The 17711-nt window shown below is 48.6% G+C and overlaps 8 protein-coding genes across 8 annotated transcripts; 4 read left to right on the top strand and 4 right to left on the bottom strand.

The window, feature by feature from the left end:
* Positions 1-1469: 1469 nt before the first annotated feature.
* On the top strand, positions 1470-2351 carry PV09_03047 (uncharacterized protein; the record flags this gene model as incomplete). The annotated part of the gene is made up of 1 exon (XM_016356189.1): positions 1470-2351. One exon carries the CDS (start codon positions 1470-1472, stop codon positions 2349-2351), a length of 882 nt encoding a protein of 293 aa, XP_016215712.1.
* Positions 2313-6328, bottom strand: PV09_03046 (uncharacterized protein). The gene is made up of 5 exons (XM_016356188.1): positions 6275-6328; positions 6186-6226; positions 6014-6134; positions 2857-5942; positions 2313-2802 (listed from the first exon to the last, which is right to left on the bottom strand). The coding sequence occupies exons 1-5, from the start codon at positions 6299-6301 to the stop codon at positions 2538-2540; spliced, it is 3540 nt and encodes a 1179-aa protein (XP_016215711.1). The 5' UTR covers positions 6302-6328; the 3' UTR covers positions 2313-2537.
* A 611-nt stretch (positions 6329-6939) lies between these two features.
* Positions 6940-7783, top strand: PV09_03045 (uncharacterized protein). Its single transcript, XM_016356187.1, has one exon. The coding sequence runs from the start codon at positions 7097-7099 to the stop codon at positions 7676-7678; it is 582 nt and encodes a 193-aa protein (XP_016215710.1). The 5' UTR covers positions 6940-7096; the 3' UTR covers positions 7679-7783.
* A 231-nt stretch (positions 7784-8014) lies between these two features.
* On the bottom strand, positions 8015-9840 carry PV09_03044 (uncharacterized protein; the record flags this gene model as incomplete). Its single annotated transcript, XM_016356186.1, has 1 exon — positions 8015-9840. The coding sequence occupies one exon, from the start codon at positions 9838-9840 to the stop codon at positions 8188-8190; it is 1653 nt and encodes a 550-aa protein (XP_016215709.1). The 3' UTR covers positions 8015-8187.
* Positions 9841-10321: 481 nt separating this feature from the next.
* PV09_03043 (uncharacterized protein) lies at positions 10322-12486 on the bottom strand. The gene is made up of 3 exons (XM_016356185.1): positions 12328-12486; positions 11599-12260; positions 10322-11538 (listed from the first exon to the last, which is right to left on the bottom strand). The coding sequence occupies exons 1-3, from the start codon at positions 12388-12390 to the stop codon at positions 10917-10919; spliced, it is 1347 nt and encodes a 448-aa protein (XP_016215708.1). The 5' UTR covers positions 12391-12486; the 3' UTR covers positions 10322-10916.
* Positions 12487-12581: 95 nt separating this feature from the next.
* PV09_03042 (uncharacterized protein) lies at positions 12582-13616 on the top strand. Its single transcript, XM_016356184.1, has one exon. The coding sequence runs from the start codon at positions 12701-12703 to the stop codon at positions 13418-13420; it is 720 nt and encodes a 239-aa protein (XP_016215707.1). The 5' UTR covers positions 12582-12700; the 3' UTR covers positions 13421-13616.
* A 243-nt stretch (positions 13617-13859) lies between these two features.
* On the top strand, positions 13860-15502 carry PV09_03041 (uncharacterized protein). Its single transcript, XM_016356183.1, has one exon. The coding sequence runs from the start codon at positions 13952-13954 to the stop codon at positions 14996-14998; it is 1047 nt and encodes a 348-aa protein (XP_016215706.1). The 5' UTR covers positions 13860-13951; the 3' UTR covers positions 14999-15502.
* On the bottom strand, positions 15251-16570 carry PV09_03040 (uncharacterized protein). Its single transcript, XM_016356182.1, has 3 exons — positions 16420-16570; positions 15768-16354; positions 15251-15709 (listed from the first exon to the last, which is right to left on the bottom strand). The coding sequence occupies exons 1-3, from the start codon at positions 16469-16471 to the stop codon at positions 15542-15544; spliced, it is 807 nt and encodes a 268-aa protein (XP_016215705.1). The 5' UTR covers positions 16472-16570; the 3' UTR covers positions 15251-15541.
* Positions 16571-17711: the final 1141 nt, after the last annotated feature.

The following is a 17711-nucleotide window of genomic DNA, read 5'->3' as shown; positions in this document are numbered from 1 at the left end:
CTTGTTAGTTGAACTCAAAAGTTAAGTCGTTCACTTGTGGTTTAAGGGGTCTGATTGAAAATGATCGGAGTCGCGTCGATTCAGTTTTAACGAAAGGTGAAAGTTAAAAAGTTGCTAATCGCCGAACGGCAGTGCTCATGAATTTATTCGATAAAGCATTTTACGATAAGTCTGTTGGAAGTAAATCAATATGTCCAACTCGTTAAGCCATAAAAGCCATCACTTTGACTTGCGCATGAGGATTGATCGATCTTGACGCCGGATCTCGTATTCCAAGCGTCTTGGAGATGAAGCCAATCCTGATTATTATTTTCTGGTCCACACAGTGCCCAGCCTATTTGCTGAAACATTACTCCTTGCTGAAGTGATCGAGACAAGCCAGTGCAAACGGAGCATACCGAAGTTTTCGCCCCTTAAGATCTAATTCGCCATTGACATTCCTACAATCTAAGCAACTCAACGGGTTGAAGATGGTGCGGAAGAAACCGCTATCAATCAGGGGCTAGTAGCTCCAAAACAGTCGTCTTCTTTCAGTGCGGCCTCGCTCTCCTCACTGGACTCCACCCCTCTTGGCCAATACAGCCCTATCTTGGCAACATAAATTTGGGATCAGCCCCTCGACAATCTATTTTTGGATCTAAATCTATCCCAGGATTGTGAAATGCCATTTGGATACCACGGGGATACAACAAGAGGCAGGAGTCAAGATCTAGGTGAAACAAAGTCCATCCATATGGTTGAGTGCGATGATATGATCAAATAAATTTGGCAGGTCTGGCCGCAGATGTTAATTTAAGGCACCATGTTTGCAACTTGACGTCCACGATGAAAATTGTGACCTCGTATATTCAGACCTTTGGAAAACTTCTCTCTTCAAGCTCGGAAATGAACAAGCAGGGAATCGTGCGAATTCCCTTTGAAAGCCTATATGCATAATTCCCCACGACTTGGATTAATTGTAGGGCCTGGCAGGATCCCGTTTCATCCAGCGAAGTACCCGAACATTCCTTCGGAAGAATTCGATGTTTGTGCATATTTTTACATGTCGCCATGTCAACAGGATATTAAAAATCTACCATTTGGCTTTCTGGGGCCGAAGAAGTCGTCCTGGTGCAAACACGGCAGAACTAGCGCACAATATGATTGTGTCAAGCTGGCATGGCTCAGCTCTGGCACCAAGCAGCGTGAAATAATAAGAATTCAGCTACAATTTCTATTTCCTCTCGCTTGCTCGCATTTCTGTGAAAGGAGAGATCAACAAATTCGTCGGAGGAGAGAAGTTGCTCCTGCCAGGTCGACCTTGCTGTGGCTGATTCAGCTCTCCGTGCCCGAATACGGAATCAAAGAAAATTCAGGGTGCACGAAAATTGAGTAAAGGCAACGATACACTCGGTCAAGACCGGCGAGAGAGTGAACGCCCTGATCCTTCTCATTGCTTCAGGCACCTGTGTCCTTCTTGTCAAATCAAAATGCCGTTCGAGGCTAACCGTCTCCCCCCGGAGCTCGTGGAACTGCAGATCGCGCAGCTGGATCTCCTAGTAGCCATGTATCCAGACAAAGGAGCGGTGACGATGAACGAAAGTACGCAGTCGTGTCTGGATCAATTAAAGCAGAGCATAGAATCGGGGAATTTGATCCCGGCAGCCAGCTTCCCCGAGCATCTTTCATTGACGCTGTGTCTGCCTGTCGAAAACGAGGGGCTGAAACATGATATTCAGCTTGACGTTCGCTTCCCTCTGCTGTGGGAGGGTAGAGAGCCTCCAAGCGAACCGCCACCGGCGAGACTGAAACTGCAACAGCCTGAATGGATGAGTAGAGCAGAATTAGCAAGCGTGATGGAGCGCGTAGCCAATGAGATAGACGTGTTCGCGGCCATCGACACCATTACAAGAGCAATGATTGAATACTTGCCTCGATCGCAAGGAGAGAGACAAAAAAACTCCTCGTCCGAGTCAGAGCCCACAGTCCGCGTATGGTTCTATTTCCCATCCATAAGTACTCGTTCCAAACGCGACGACATCGTCAACCACGCCCCACCTTACGGACTTACCGGGTTTCTTCTCGCCGGGAAGCCCGGCGTACTATGTCTTGAAGGGGGATCCAATGCAATCGATAATTATATGAAGTTCATCAAGACAGAGAGCTGGGGCGATATTCCTGCTCATCACAAGAAAGTGACCGAGCGGTATCGTGAGAATGCCGTCGATCGAGCATTTGACTGCATGGTAGAGATAACGGATGCATTTGGCGAGAGAAGAGGAGAGCGGGCAAACCGACAGGACATGAAGGCTCTCGAGACTTGGCTGAACGAACGAGGATTAGGAAATGCATTTCGGAAAGTACTGATATGACCTATCATTGTGCCTTCGGGGCAGTGAAGGCAAGAAAACAGAAAAAAAAAATCGAATGTGCATATAGATACGTATTATCTTTCCCCAAGTCAATGGTATTCGTAGTGACCAAGGCTCGCATAAACGCCGATCCACCCTTTGCTGCCATGCTCATCAGGCCCGAAAATCGTAACAACATAATACACGTTATTTCAGATCCGCAGGAGTAAGTGCCTGGACTATGCTTGTGCCATCCTGGAATCTAGTCCTAAAGATTCTGTTCGCATTCTGGAACATACCGTCCTTAAGACTGACGACAATAAATTGACTGCCCTTAAAGCGGGTTTTGATGAGCCGGCCAATGTTTTGCGTGTGCGACAAGTCGAGCGCGGCGTCAACTTCGTCAAGAATATACATAGGTGCTGGCTTGAACTGCAGCAACGCCATAATCAAAGATAAGGCGATCAAAGACCTACGACTTGTTAGCGCTTACTTCCTGATAAGAGTTGGATTGGATCGAACGAACCGTTGACCACCAGATAGTTCTGTTAACGACTGCTTCCACACTTTGCCCAAGCAGACTTTCACCTCGAGACCATCCGCAATTGTTTTACCCTCTGGCGGGTCCAATTTCGCAAAACTTCCTGGCAGCAGCTCATTGAAGATCTGACCAAAATCCCCATTCACCTTCTCCCAGGTCTTCTGCAGCGCCTCCGTCTTGTACTCATCTAGCTGTAAGATGGTCTCCTCGATCTTACGCTTGTCTTTGATGACAGTGCGCATCATGTTCTTCAATGAAGCCTCCTTTTTCTCCACATTGTCAATCATGTTCATGACCTTTGGGTTGATTTTCTTTTTCATTCCCTGGAAGCGCTCAGTCAAGTTCTTGAGTGAAGATCTTGCTTCTGTCATGTTTTGACCTTTGAAGTCATAAGGTGTATTCGGCCGTCCGAAGAGTTCCTGCTCCTCTTCTATCCACTCGTGCGAGTCTGAAAGCTGTTTGAGAATCTGAGATGCACTCTGTTGATCCTTCTCAAGCTTTTCGAGAGTGTGACCAAGCTTTTGTTGTTCGAGCGATTCCTCCGTTGTCTGCCTGTTCTTGGAGTGGATGGCATCTTCTAATGACTTAAGCTCCTCATCAAAACCGGACAGCTTGGCCTGTTCATCCTCAAGTTGGGCCTGAGCAATGTCATGGGCATCCTTAACACGAGCTTGTTCAGCCAAGAGATTACTGATCTCATCTTGTTGTGTTGATAGCGATACCTCCGTATCATGAAGCTGCTCCTGTGCGGCAGACAAGTCGCTACCACACTGCTCTGCTTCCAGCATCGCGTCTCGCATCTCTTGCTGTAGTGGCTTGATTGACGCCTTGCTCTTCGCCAAAGTCTTTTTCAGCTTATCGAGCGATGATTGCAACTCAGCAAGCTTGCTATCTTTATTGTTGCTAAAGTCTTTGATATCCTTCTCAATTCGCTTCGCCTCTTTGTTCGCTTCGTCTTGACGAAGCTTGGCGTCGATAATGTTCTGTTTTAATTGAGCAATGGTCGCTTTCATCTCTTCAACGGCTTGTATGATCGACGAGGAGGTATTGCTGTTGATCTGCGATTCTGCAAGTTGGATCTCGTGCTGCTTCAAGTCAAGATCTTGCTTGATCTTTTTCACTGAGTCAAGCTTCTTCTGTTCTCTGGCAATTGTCGCCTGCAGCAAGCTCAGAGCTCTTTCTTGAGAGTTGAGCTCCGTTGTGATTTCATTCAGCTTCTGCAACGTGACGAGGACACCACTCGACTGTGGAGCGCTGCCACCAGAAAGGGTGCCGGAAGGATCGTAAACATCTCCGTCCAGAGTCACACTCTTCATTCGCACTGAAGGGTTGAATGTGACACTCTTGGCCGTCGCTGGATCATCGCAAATAAATGTAGAGCCGAAGACATACTCCATAGCGGCATTGACCTCATCCTCATAACCGATTAAAGATAGTGCTAGATCAACCTTGCCAGGTGCAATCTTTTGGGCTGCACCAACCTTCTCGGCGGACGCTCGAAAAGCCGTGATTTTGTCGAGAGGTATGATGGTAACGCGCTTTTTCAGTTTGCCGTTTTGAAGCAGCTGTGTACCCGTGTTCGAGCTGTCCACAACTACGTTATATAGTCGACCGCCAGCGCAGACTTCCAAAGCCTGACCAGCTCGCAGGTGATTCTTATCTAGAGTAAATAATTGCGCGACCAGACCTTTCACCTTTGAACGGTCAAAGTTGGGCGAGGGGTCTGAATAAGTGAAGTCAATGCTTGCGACCTTCCGCCGGAGCCCGTCTGCTTGTTCGCGTAGTGTTCGTATCCGCGACTGCAGATGTGCCTCCTCCTTGTACATCTCATCTTCTTTCCCAGGCTCAAATCCAAGTTTGGATAGATCTGCCTCGAGTTTCTTGGCCTGGGATCGTAGGCCATCAAGATCTTTAAGCAAACCGGCGTTCAGTTTCTTCGCATTATCGGCTTTTGGCTGGTCTTCTTTAATTTGCTTTTCGAGATGAGATATTCTTAGCTTCGCCTGCTCTTGTTCTGTTGCTGCTGCGCTAGCACGGTTCCTAGCATCTTGGAGCTGACCTTGATAGCCGCTTTCTTGGCCGTCCTTGGATGCCACACCGGTTTGCAGTGTCTGGAGAAGCTCCTCGTTCTTTTCGACCTCTTGACTAAGCTTCTCGACCTCGGCATGCGCTGCCTCGTATCTCTTCTGCAAATCCTCATATAATGCAGTCTTCTTCCTGAGTTCAGCCTCAAGCTCCTTGACGGTCTTTTGAAGCTTTTTTTGTTTATCTTGCTCCTCGGTCAAGCCTGACTTCTTCAATTCCACGATTGTCGACAATCTGACCATCTCGTGTGAATGCGCTTTCACCTCGTCCTCTAGAGCCTGGAATCTACCTCCTTTCCGTAGCTCTTTCTCCCGTGCGGCTTTGATCTTCTTTATATCCTCCTGGAGACATGCAACTTCATTCTTCAATCTTACTGCAGACTCCTCGAGCTCCAATTGCCGCCTCTTTTTAGAATCAAGCTCTGACGCCGTCATTTTCAGCTTCTCTTTGCCTTTGATGTAGTCATACGCGACCACAAGACGGGTTAGCCTCTCCAAATCGTTCTGCGTTTGCTGAAAATCGAGGAAAGCACGCTTTTCGCCTCGCAATTTCTCCAGCTTTGGGTCGATTTCATCCCTCAGCAACTCCGTAATCTCCTTGACTTTGAGTTCCTTTTTAGCCATGTTCTTGATGGCTTTGTCTCTCCTGTCTTCGTACATGCGGGTGCCTGCTGCTTCCTCAATCATCGCCAAAATCTCGACGGGCTTCATGTTGAGCACCTTCGTGATCCGCCCTTGCATGATCAAAAAGTTTGGATTGTTGATGTTCAGTTGGACGGACTGAAAAAGATTTTGAACGGTATGCTGCTGCGCTCTATGCCCATTGATAAGGTATTTCGACGTGCCTCCTAGTACAATCTGCCTCGTGACGGAGATCTGCGCATATTCTTCGAAGCCGATTGGAGACTTGGACTTGTCGCTATTGTCAAAGACGATTGTAACGCTGGCTTTTGTGACGCCTGCTTGCCCTCGCTTGTAGATGAGGTCCTACCCTGACTGTCAGCTTGACTATCGCTGCGCTAACCCACACAAGCTCTCTTGTCGCCAGAGCGATTTACCTGCAGATTCGTCGCGCGGACGGTGCTCATGTTCGTGATCCCGAGCACAAAACATATTGAATCGAGAATATTTGACTTTCCACTTCCATTCAGACCCGTAATCGAGTTAAAGCTCTCGTCCCTGCCAGAGATTAGATTCTCGATTTCTGCGCATGCAAGCGGTTGCGCTCACCATCCTGATATTACCGTTCGAACCGCGTACGACTTGAAGCCCTGCAAACACGTCAGCAACGTTCGCGAGGTCTCAAGTATAACTCATACGTCAATGACAACTTCTATTACCCTCATGGCGAAGAGAGTGTGCGAAAAGACTCGTTTGTCGTGAGTGTCGCGCTTTGTTTGCTTGTAAACAATGCACCTACGACATGGGTGCCTGAGGCTTCCCTTGCACGCGACGCCGCAGCGGCCCAGATGTCAGACGCGTTCGTCGTTCCTCTAACTCCACACACCAACGAAACGGCAAAAGTCCTGCCACTTCAAACCTTCAGAGTTTGCAAGGCGTCTCTATGCGGACAGTCTGCTTTACTGCACCTTTTAGGGTCCTGAATTATCGCAATACCTGTCTTCTAACTTATATTTCACTGTTTTCTGGCAAACATACATTTAAAGTCGAAGTCGGGCGCAATCAGGTAAATAGCTCGTGATTTCCATTGAAGGATCGCTTCGACCAAACGCTGTGCAAAGCCCAGAGAGTCACCATAGTCCAAGTAAAAATACAAAATAATCCGTAGTTGAACTCTGTGGAACATGTTGATGAAGGTTTTTAATAAGAATGAAGATCAATGAAGCCTTCATGAAAGACTTCTTCTCGCGCGGACTTCCTCCTTAGTTACCGTAGGAAATTGTATTCATATGAAAAATATGTCACACCATCCGTGAAGTGTTTGATTGTGAGTTGATTGGTTGACATCACATTTTCTGCATCAAGAGTGCGAGAATTTCCAGATATCGGTGCGGGTCTGACGGCCAAAATAAAGAGCCGAATCATAAACGCCATCAAGGTCACTTCGGACAATAGTACCGTAACTTATACCCAACGAACTTTGCGCTCCCAACACTCTCTTTAACACGCGCACTGCGACAATGGGAGCTCTCGAAATCACGCTACTGCATCTCAAGCCTGGCACCGAAGCTGCTCAGGATTCGCTGCTTGAGAACTTGAGAAGCGTTCGCGCGCAGCTCAACACGAACTCAAGGTTCTACCTCGACCGTGGGAGACCTACAAGTATATTCATTTTTGGCCTTTGGCCTACGATGGAAGCTCACAAAGCCTTTCTCGCATCTCCGGAGTGTGGGCGGATTCTAGGGCCCCAGGAAGCTCAGACTGAGTTTGCATGGGGTCTACACGTCGCAGATGTGAGCACAATGGACGATCTGCCGCTCGACTCGAAAATCATGTATCTGCATCTTCTCGAAGTGCAAGAAGCCGAAGAAGTCGCGTTGGATGGTGCGCTGAGTCACGTACTTCATAAGTTTGAGAGGATGGTTGGTGATGCCGGCAATCCCGTTGTATGTAAGAATGCCTTAGACGCTGCTCCTGGCAACGTGGGAAGATGTGTAATTCATGGTAACGAGGAATTGCTTGAGATGCTCGCGGATGTCGGACGCATGTGCTCTGATACGGCGTACTCCGTGTGGCAGTTAGAGGACTTGGAGAAGATATGACGAACAACGACTTACGCTCGCGGCAATGACTGACCGATGCAGAAGTCTGATGCTATTTAGCTGAAGAAAACAATAGATCAATAATTACCATGCCGCTTTTTGACGCATACGCCCTTCAGTCTGATTTGTGGCCTTGTTATTCCTGCTCATGAATAAGAGTACTGGAGACTATGTGAAATACAGTCCATTGGAATATACGCATGGGCCTCATTAGAACGACGCAAATAGCATCATGCCTCTTGATTATGGACAGAGTCACATGGAAATCTCCTAGAGGGGGAAAAAATTCTTACGGGCTATGCTCAGCTGATCTAATAAAAATGAGCTCGGCTATTGTATAAGACACATTTGGTCTGAGACAAGTCACTCGGACGACAGAACTGCGAAGAACTTGCACAATCGCACCACGATAACCTGGTGTCGGGCTCAACTCTGCCAAGTAGCAGCTCAGGATATTGACGACTTGCCCTTCCTTCCCATAGCACAACATTCAAGACCTAGCAAAGAACCTACCATTGTGTTCTATGAGTAGTCAACCCCTCTCTCGCCCTTTTTGCGTCAAAAGCTTTGATGAAGTCGTCATATTCGCCGACTGCGCCATTGGCCAATCTCTTGACTTTCCCTTCTGGTGTGAACACAAAGCCCCTGATTGGTACAATCTCTCCGTCCGTCGTCTCGACTGAAAGGGGTATATCTCCTGGAAAGAACAAGTCTGTTGGGTTTTGAGCGAGAGTGGGCGATATTGGATCGAAGATCACCGGGTCCGGCATGTGAAATTGGGAGCCGCTAGGCCCGAATAATGTATTGAAGCTTGCTGTCTGCGTCGTTTGCGATGTTAACATTGAAGAGGCCATAGGTGGCTGGCTTGCGAGGCTATTCGTGTGGACCGCCGGATTTGGAGAGGCTGAAGGTAGCTCAGGAGGGTTTCGACGTATCCTTTTCGGAGTCGAAGTAGTGAGAGGGGGCGATGAATCCGTCAAATCAACATATGCGCGTTTCTTGCTTTGGCTAGACTCTTTCGTTTGAGATGTCCCTCTCTCAGGAAAGTTGGGGATAGGTGGAAGCCTTGGGGTAGTTTTGTGGGCTTGTGAGGCAGGCTGAACTCCTCTAGATGCTCGTGGATCTGATGTCAGCGCTTTTGAATTTAGAGCCATATTGTGGGCCATTCTTTGCCTCTGAGCGGCACTACGCATCTCCCTTGATTCTTGTTGCTGGTAATTTTCTTGAATAGGCGCTTGCCGTGAAACAGGACGCGGCTCAGGAGGATTTCTCGATGGTGGCGATATCTCAACTGTCGAGTTTCGACGTGGTGTAGATTCTCGATTAAAAGTCATTGCTGGTGATGGCAGTTGCGGATTTGGCACTCCTAAATTTTGTGACGTCTGCGGATTCTGACTAGATGTCTCAGGACGTTTCGGTGTCGGTGGCGCCATCTGTCTAATTTGCCGAGCTGAAGATGCCATCCTTTGTGCTTGTCCTGAGAATGAAGGGGGAATCGCATCTTGAACAGCTGGGTTGGAAGATGGGCGAGACCTCGCCTGCGAATGTGATGTGTTTAGATGTTGCATTCTCGATTCAGCCTGAGAGCAAGAGCAGTAGCCAAGAGACAAGTTATGTTGATGCATCTTGCATATTTCGACGACTTGCCTTCCTGCCGTGGAGCCTCCGCCGTTCGGATCTGCGAACTCTCCGCTCTCATCGCTATATTTTTTCCTAAACCTTTCCGCCTTCTGATGACATTCATGCTGATGCAAGTCAAACATGCCACATGACTCTTCCCACGCGATCATGTTGACCTGCTTCAGGTATGCCTTTATCATCTCCATCATATCCACCCCATAGAGCTCGTTTTTCCGCCCAAGTGCGAACTCTAGGGCCATGTCAAGCTCCTGGTGCAAGGCTTCCATGGTCTTTCGGTACTTTAGTCTCCGCTCTGAGCGGACTTTTTTGCTGACGTCAGGCTTTACCATGTATCTGCCTTCGAAGCGTGGCAAAGATACTATCTCAACAGGTTCTCGTGGTGGATCTCTCGCCTGTGTAACGAATTTTGTCGCAATGCGTCCGGATTCATCGCAGATTTTATCTCCACAGGCGTTGCAGAATAGGTGGCGCTCATTTGTTGGTGACGCGTCTTGATCATTTGCAGTCTTTAAACTAGGCATTGTAACAATCTTGGCACTGAAATGTGCACCTTTTAGAGATGAGCACGTGCTGTGAGCGAGAACAACAAACGGTATATATCTATTCCTTGAAAGCAAAGGGGCGCGTTTCGCAGTTTTCCAGAGTGTTATGCGCTTACGGCATGGAGCGAAAAGTTGAACAAAGGTTAGGAAGAATGGACGAGCCGTGACCTAGATGAAGGATTATATGTGAGTACATGTCAGAATAATTGTGACTACAAATCATGAAGCTGAACAATTAGTTTGAGGATTTGGAATGTGAGTACATTTCAGATCTGGAGTTCATGCCGTTCAAGGGTGGTGAGATGTGTTGTAGCTCGTGAGTGCTGGAGCAATAAAGAAGTCAATAGTAAATCCAGCGCAACAATAAGCGATAGAAAATCGACTAATGGTGATGACAATGCGCAACATTAAGAGCTTCAAAGGTGAATTAGTGTGGTGTGTCCTCCTGCTAGATTGGCGGTTCATCTTTAGCCAGGACCGCAGCATGGATATCATCTCCGGAACGCAAGTATTGAACAAGAAGCTTTAGACTGAGTGAGGGAAGCACGTCGGGCGATCGCGCGGTGCTAGAGAACAACCGACGACTGAAATGCAAGATGCTCACAGGACAAATTTTTGGAGAGTCAAAGTGACTTAATTCGACAGTATGACGCTGCGGTCCCTCATCCATCGACTTTCGTGTCTTGCGGTCTTCACACAAGCACAAAATTCCAAAGGCCATGAAGAACAAGAGCAGAGAAAAAGGTGCAAATGCATGGTCCTATGCTTGAGTTAGCGAAGCGTATATAACCTCCACTCCGAAAAATTGAGAATACACCGGCGAGGAGATAGAACGCATGCCTTGAATCTTGGAGAATATAACACTGCGGCAGTAGTGGAGAACGTTTCTATCGTAAATTGACCCAGTCACCTCCAGCGTGTTGCTGAGGCCCATTCATGCAATCCAGCTTTATTACAGGACGCCGTCAATGCGAAAGAAGTTTGCTCGCGGGACAAAGCCATCGGAAAGATTGTACAAACCAGACCCAACGTTTTGCCAACCATCAAAACTTTGTCTAGTCTGGCCCATTGTCCCTTTCAAACTCTCTTTCTCTTCTAGAGCTGCTCCGCGGCCTTTCATCCTCTTTGTCGCTCTCCTCGCTGATTGTTTCGTACCCGTCGTCGTCGCTAGCAACACCCACGCTCTCCGTCTGACTTCGTGAAGCTGCTCGCTCTCTTTTCTGCACATCCGCTGACTTCTCAAAAGTAGCATACTGTGCGTTTACGCTGCCAGCGCGGCCGAAAAAGTCACTGGTCCTCACGCCGCGAACATCCTTTGGGTCTACTCTTGCACCTAATCGCCCCTGCCTCTTCATCTCTTGAATGTATTCTCTTACGGGACCCATGGCCGCATCTCTACACGCCTCCTTGATGTCGCTGCCGCTCATTCCAGCACTCAGCTTGACAAGCTGATCCAAGTCGAAGTTCTGTCTATCGATCTTTGTGTCCCGCAGGATAAGCTTGAAGATACCGCGCCGTTGGTGCGCGTTCGGCAAAGAGACTGGGAACTTCTTCGGCATGCGACGGAGAATGGCTTCGTCGATGTCTTGGATGCGGTTAGTGGCACCTAGGATGCATATTCGCTGGGGTGTGCCCGACGAGTTCGAAGAAGCCAGACCATCCCAGTGGGTCATGAACCTGAACGTAAGCTGTTAGTTTCGCTAGTCTGTTTCCATGGACAACCAGGAGAGGCATTACTCGGCTTTGACCATTCCACTTGCTTCGTGCTCACCGCTGCGTCTCTGACCCAGCACAGCGTCGATCTCATCGATAAACACGATGGTTGGCTGCAGCTTTCTCGCCAGCGAGAACACGGCGTTGACAAGCTTATTGCTGTCGCCATACCACTTCTCGGTAATGGTGCTGATGTGCAAGTTGATGAAGCATGCACCACTTTCGTGCGCCAACGCTTTTGCCATCATCGTCTTTCCACATCCAGGAGGGCCGTACAAAAGCACGCCGCTCGGGGCGGCAAGCAAACTCGATGATGAAGCGTACAGATGTGGCATGGTAAGGGGGTATATCACACTTTCTTTCAACTCCTCAATGATGTTATCCAGTCCACCGATATCTTCGAAGCTCACGGGTATATCCTCTGGGGCAACGACTTCCATCGCAATCGTCTGCTCATAGCTGCTCAGTTGTAGGTCTTGAAGCGCGGGTCTGTCATGGCCCCACGGCCTCGACGAAGACGTCTCTTCAGTAGACGCGTCGCTTCCCCGTCTGGAGCGCCGAGAGGTTAGGATGCCTTCGAGCTTTTTACGCGCAGCGTCGGCTTTCTGCTGTGCTTCTGCTTTAGTGGCACCTTCCGGGTCGAGGCGGTTGATCAGAGACCGCGCCACCCAGTATGCGGCAAAGGACTTGTTTTGGACGTTAGCATGTATCGCGCTCTTGATCGGCTGACCCTGGGGAGATAAAAGTGCGTACGGCTATGGCAATTGACAGGAAGTCCTGTGCCCAAGCCCACTTTCTGGGCGATGCTGTGGTCATGGTGGATTACTTGAGTCGGTTTCGGGTATCATAGGAGGTCGTCAGAGAAGAGCGGCGGAAGATGGCGACGGCGAATAAATTGTTGACGTGGTAATCGGTGATTGCGGTGTATTCCACCGCCTCGGCACGTGGTGAGGCGAAAGGACCCCTGTCGGCCGTGCATGCGCCTTGGGCACTGTTCCAGTTTCCCGCCGCATTCTGGGAATGTGAAAGTTTAAGGATCGTGTGGGGAAAGCTAGATTCCCAGACCCATTTCAAAGACGCCGCACCGGAACCAGATGTGAATTCGACACCAGAGGACCCATCGAAGATGGGCATCATCAATCCACGGCTCGTGCGTGCATCTGTTACAAGGACTGGCCTCATCGCGCAGTCACACCAGCAGCTGCGCAATGTCGCGGCTTTCCGCAACCAAAATCCTGGCGAAAAGGCATCAAGCGATGCGCTCGGTATGGTCGGCCCGCCCAAGAGAAGGAGCAGGGCGAATGACGGGACTGTACGATGGGATAATCTAAGCGCGGGCGAGAAAGTCGTGCGCTCTGGTCAGCAATCATTCAACTTTCTCGTCGTCATTGCAGGCGCAGCACTCACCGTCGGAGTCGGGACACTGCTTTACTCAGAGGTGTTTTCACCATCGTCGAAAACGGTTCAGTTCAACCACGCCGTAGATCGGATTCGGCAGTCAAGAGAATGTGTTGATATTCTATGTGGACCTATGGGCACAGGCAAACAAATTTCAGCCTACGGCGAGACGACGTGGAACAGATGGAACAGGAACAGACCGATTGCGTCAAGGACGGAGACGGACAGGACGGGCACGGAGCATCTGCACATGCATTTTCATGTTGAAGGTCCAAAGAATAAGGGAGTTGTACGAGTGCACATGATTCGGCTACAGGGATCCAACGAGTGGGAGTACTATCTTTTGGCATTGGATGTACCGGGAAGAGATAGAGTTGTACTTGAAAGCAAGGAGAAAGCCGGTATTGATAAGAAAGGTGGCAAGATGTTCGGCGTGAAGTGGTGGTGAAACCTTTAGGAGAACGAGAAGCTAACGCAGACAGCGAAACTTCGTGATCCGTATACACGTGCTGGAGCATAGCTCAGCCCAAGAGAGGCTTCCGTACTGGGTTTCTGTACGCCTTGCTACGCGAGCAATGATGTACCTCCTGGTGAAGTTCCTGTAACCATAGAGCAATCAAATACATCACCATATCCTTCTACGAGTTCTCAATACGCAATTTCCGACTCACGTCGAATACGTCCTCAAAAATCAACTTCGGCTTGTGAGATTGTAAGACCGCCTTTCGGAAAATAATGGCCGTTACCACGTCGTTGTCGGCCACGCGAAGCCGATGCGAGCTTGTTTCCACATCACGTGGGTCCATTATTAATCCAATTCCAGTACGTGCCGAGTATGTTAGGTATTTACCCACTCTTTTCTTCTTTTTTATTGGAGCTTAATAATGCTAAACTCCCTATCCGTGTGAGAGTTGTTACGGCAGTTGCTCTGTGACACTCCCTCTTGCCGTTATTACAGGTCCTCTTTAACAAAGCAAACATGCTCTTACCATCAGGGAAGCAATGGATTATAGAACCCGCGAAGGGGTTCGATGGGCTGCAGCTAAAACACAATATTCCTACCCCGAATCCAAAGAACACTGAGTGCGTGATCAAGTTTGAAGCCGTGTCCCTCAACTATCGTGACATAGCTATGCCTCTGGGCGAATATCCCAGCAAGCTTCACGAATGTTTTGTTCCATGTTCGGATGGCGCTGGCACAGTCGTTTCCGTTGGTCCATCCGTCACGAAATTCAAGGTTGGTGACAAGGTCACGCCGTGCTTTCTCCAAGGCCACGATGATGGCGAGCTGACGCCGGAAAAACGTGGGACAAGTCTAGGACATCCTCGAGACGGAGTGTTGAGACAGTATGCACTCTTTGAAGAATCAGGTCTTGTGGCTGTTCCAGAGTATCTGTCTACAATCGAAGCATCGACATTCCCTTGTGCTGCCGCCACGGCTTGGAATGCCCTATTCGGTCTTGAGGGACGCCAGTTACAACCCGGACAGAGCGTTTTGACGCAAGGAACAGGGGGCGTGTCGTTGTTCGCCATTCAAATCGCACTTGCTGTGGGTGCTATGGTGATCGCTACGACATCATCAACGGAGAAAGAAGAAATGCTCAAACAGCTTGGCGTACAGCACACGATAAACTATAGGACTGACCCTAACTGGGGGGAGACAGCCAAGAGGCTGTCCCCGGATGGATTGGGGGTGCACCATGTCATTGAGGTCGCCGGTGACTCAGGACTCCCACAATCCATAAAAGCAGTTCGCCTGGAAGGCACCATCTCCGTAGTAGGTTTCTTGGGTGGCATAGGGAGTCGGGGTGTTAGCTGCACGGAGGTTATGTTCTCATCGTGTGTGATCAGGGGAATGCACGTTGGCTCGAGGAAGCAGCTAGAAGATCTGTTTCGATTTTCCGAGGAGCACAGGCTTAGACCAATTGTTTCTCACCCAACTTTTACGTTTGATGATGCCAGGGCTGCATTTGAATCCTTGAAGAGCCAGTCAACGTGGGGAAAGATTGTTCTTCGGCTCGAATAACGAAAATGGTGAGCTAGAACAGCCAGTTCGACGTATATGAGCTACATCGAACGGGTCAAGTCCAATCGAGCAGATTATCAAAGACTTTCATGAGAAATGTCATCAGCTCACTGAGGTTCCTCAGCTTCTTAATGTTTCCCACTATTCTAGAATGACGCCGATCAACTTTGCGATTTCAGCTCGTCAGAGCACTGCTCTCTTCTGATTCGATGGAACAGACGTGCGAAATTCGGGAATTTCTACAGCGGCAGAGCTCCATAACGGCCATTTCATATAAAAGCTGTACAAATCCTTCCCAGAGTGTTTCTTACGAGAACCAAAGGATTACAGCCATGCCATGGCCGTAGGCAAACTCTTCGATACTATGGCCCATTTGCTCAAATTATACAATACATTTGACGTCCTGGTAAAGTCCGTCCCTTTGTTCACAACCAAGTCTTGGCATTCAGTACAAATTTGACTTGTTGCGTTGATGGACTTGCTACTAGTTTTGTAGAGCAAAAGCGAGAACGATTGGATACATATCAGGAGTCCAAAATTTTTTCATCGGCTATGATTTGTGTGCTCTCCAAGCCAGATCAAGATATCTTTATCATCAACCCTGCAAAGGCGAAGACAAATTCGTTGAGGCATGTCCTGAAATTCCACCGACAAAAAATCATGGACTTTGATATTCATCAGCTGCGAAAGCCGAGCATGCACTGGACTAGCCTTAACAGCAGAGTGATTAGTTGAATCGTTGTACTAGAAGTGGCCTTTTTGAACTGACTTTAATGATGTCTTTGTACTCTAATCTATTAGAGCACGGTTTCTCGAGCCCGTCGCCGCATAGGAAACGAACGCTCTTTAAATTGATACGATTGGCGAGAATTTGCAGGATCTCTAAACCACAGATTTCGACATCAACTATCTCAATGGCTGTTCGGAAATATACGGCTAGTGTCCGAGCATTTCGAGCTGCTTCTGGGTATCGTCTAACAATACATTCGGACTCCTCGTGGCTTTCAGGGTAGCGGCAGCCCAACAAGACTGGATTTGATTCAAGCATGCGTTTCTTGGCTTCTTCATGGATCTGGCGATTGACCATGAGGATGGAGTTATCAAGAACAACAGTTGTAATGTATTCTCGTCCTGTAGCAAATGGCCATGTCTCATTTCCAGAAGATAGGTTAAACCGCCTTGTGGCGCCATGTGAAGCACGCAGAGATTCGGCGGCGCGGTGGCCAATTGGCCGGATCCAGTCCGCACCAGAAGCTAGCACGTAGCCATAGATTTCATCGCGAAGCTCTCGAGGAAGCTTGAAAAATCCTGGAAGATTGTTGTCGGACTTGGACTCTTGTGCTGCTGTCTTGATGTCTACAAACTTCTATATTAAGTCAAGAGATAACAGACAAGAGATAGTCTTGACCGTGAAAACTGACCCCGGCTTATGAATGACGTCTGTCTCAAAACAGAGTACATGTCATGCTTCATAGCAAAGACATGCTGATGCGAATTGGGCAGGCTTCGTGGAATGGACTTGATATGGAGAAAAGTATTCCCTCGCGAAAGCGGAATACAGAAATTTGGTCTTCATGACCTAAGAATGAATCGAGCACCAAAGACGTAGTGGTGCGTCACCAGACAGGCACCGATAGCATGTCGCGTGAGAGGCTTAAAGAGTTGCTGATTGTGATTGGTCTCTTCACTATGCAGCACCCGCCGCCATTGAGGTTCGTATTGAAGTGATTGGAACGGTCAACAGGTACATCTGCACCGTCTCCGCACTTTCCGAAGTCAAAGCCCAACTGCAAAAGTGTAACGGCGTTGCGGAAGCATCATGAGACCTGTAAGCTCGGCTGTCAATATGCTCCTGAGCGGAGCTTAGTTGGTGTGTCGTTCAGACCCTCATGGCTGCAATCGACGTATTATACCGCACCTGGGAAGCACAAAGCATTCTGGCTTAATAGATACTTTGATCAAGAACCAAACACAACTAAAAAAAACCAGATGTTCCGATCGAGTAAGTGTACAGATTGTCGTGCATCGCATCGAGGTTACGTCATCCCTATCTCTTCTTCACGGCAAGTTTGCTGGATAAATGAGAGTTTGTAACGTTGCTCCTCCACATTCCAATACTTAGCTCAGAAAGATGAAGCAATCATCGGAATCAATCCGCGTACTGAAAAAAGAGACTTGTGACCAAATATGTCGTTTGAGTATGGCGGATGTTCTTAAGACCCGACTATGCGGCCTTGAAGCTTCATGTCGGCGATGTTGTCCAAGTCATGTTCGAGCGAAATTCAATCGGTGAACGCCATTGGACCATCGTAGAGTCAGACCCATACTTACCCCGCATGTCAATGCTTGAAAGAGTTTTGGAGATGCAGTCAGAAGGACGCTGTCGTGTCTCCAGTACGATCTGCTGAGTTGAAATCTCTCAGAATCCATACGCAGTGGATAAAGTTGACCTCGTTCTGAACTCCGACCAAACCGGTCGTGACATGACTGCCGCCGAAAAGTCACGCTGGAAGCGTGCGTATCTTACACATTCTTACGCTTATTCGTGTTTGCAAGACCCGGTCCAAGTCTGAATGGTTGTTGGTGCGAAACCGTGCGCGGGTATCTAGACGACATAAAAGCAACATCACTGTCATGTTGTTCTCATGCCTTTAACGGATGTTCGAACAGCTTTTGAATGCTGAGGAACGGAGCCAATGTCCGATCAAAAAAT

This window comes from Verruconis gallopava, assembly GCF_000836295.1.
Source record: "Verruconis gallopava strain CBS 43764 unplaced genomic scaffold supercont1.8, whole genome shotgun sequence".
Taxonomy (NCBI): domain Eukaryota; kingdom Fungi; phylum Ascomycota; class Dothideomycetes; order Venturiales; family Sympoventuriaceae; genus Verruconis; species Verruconis gallopava.
The sequence above is the reverse complement of the archived record's forward strand: the minus strand, read 5'-3'. Positions and strand labels throughout refer to the sequence as shown.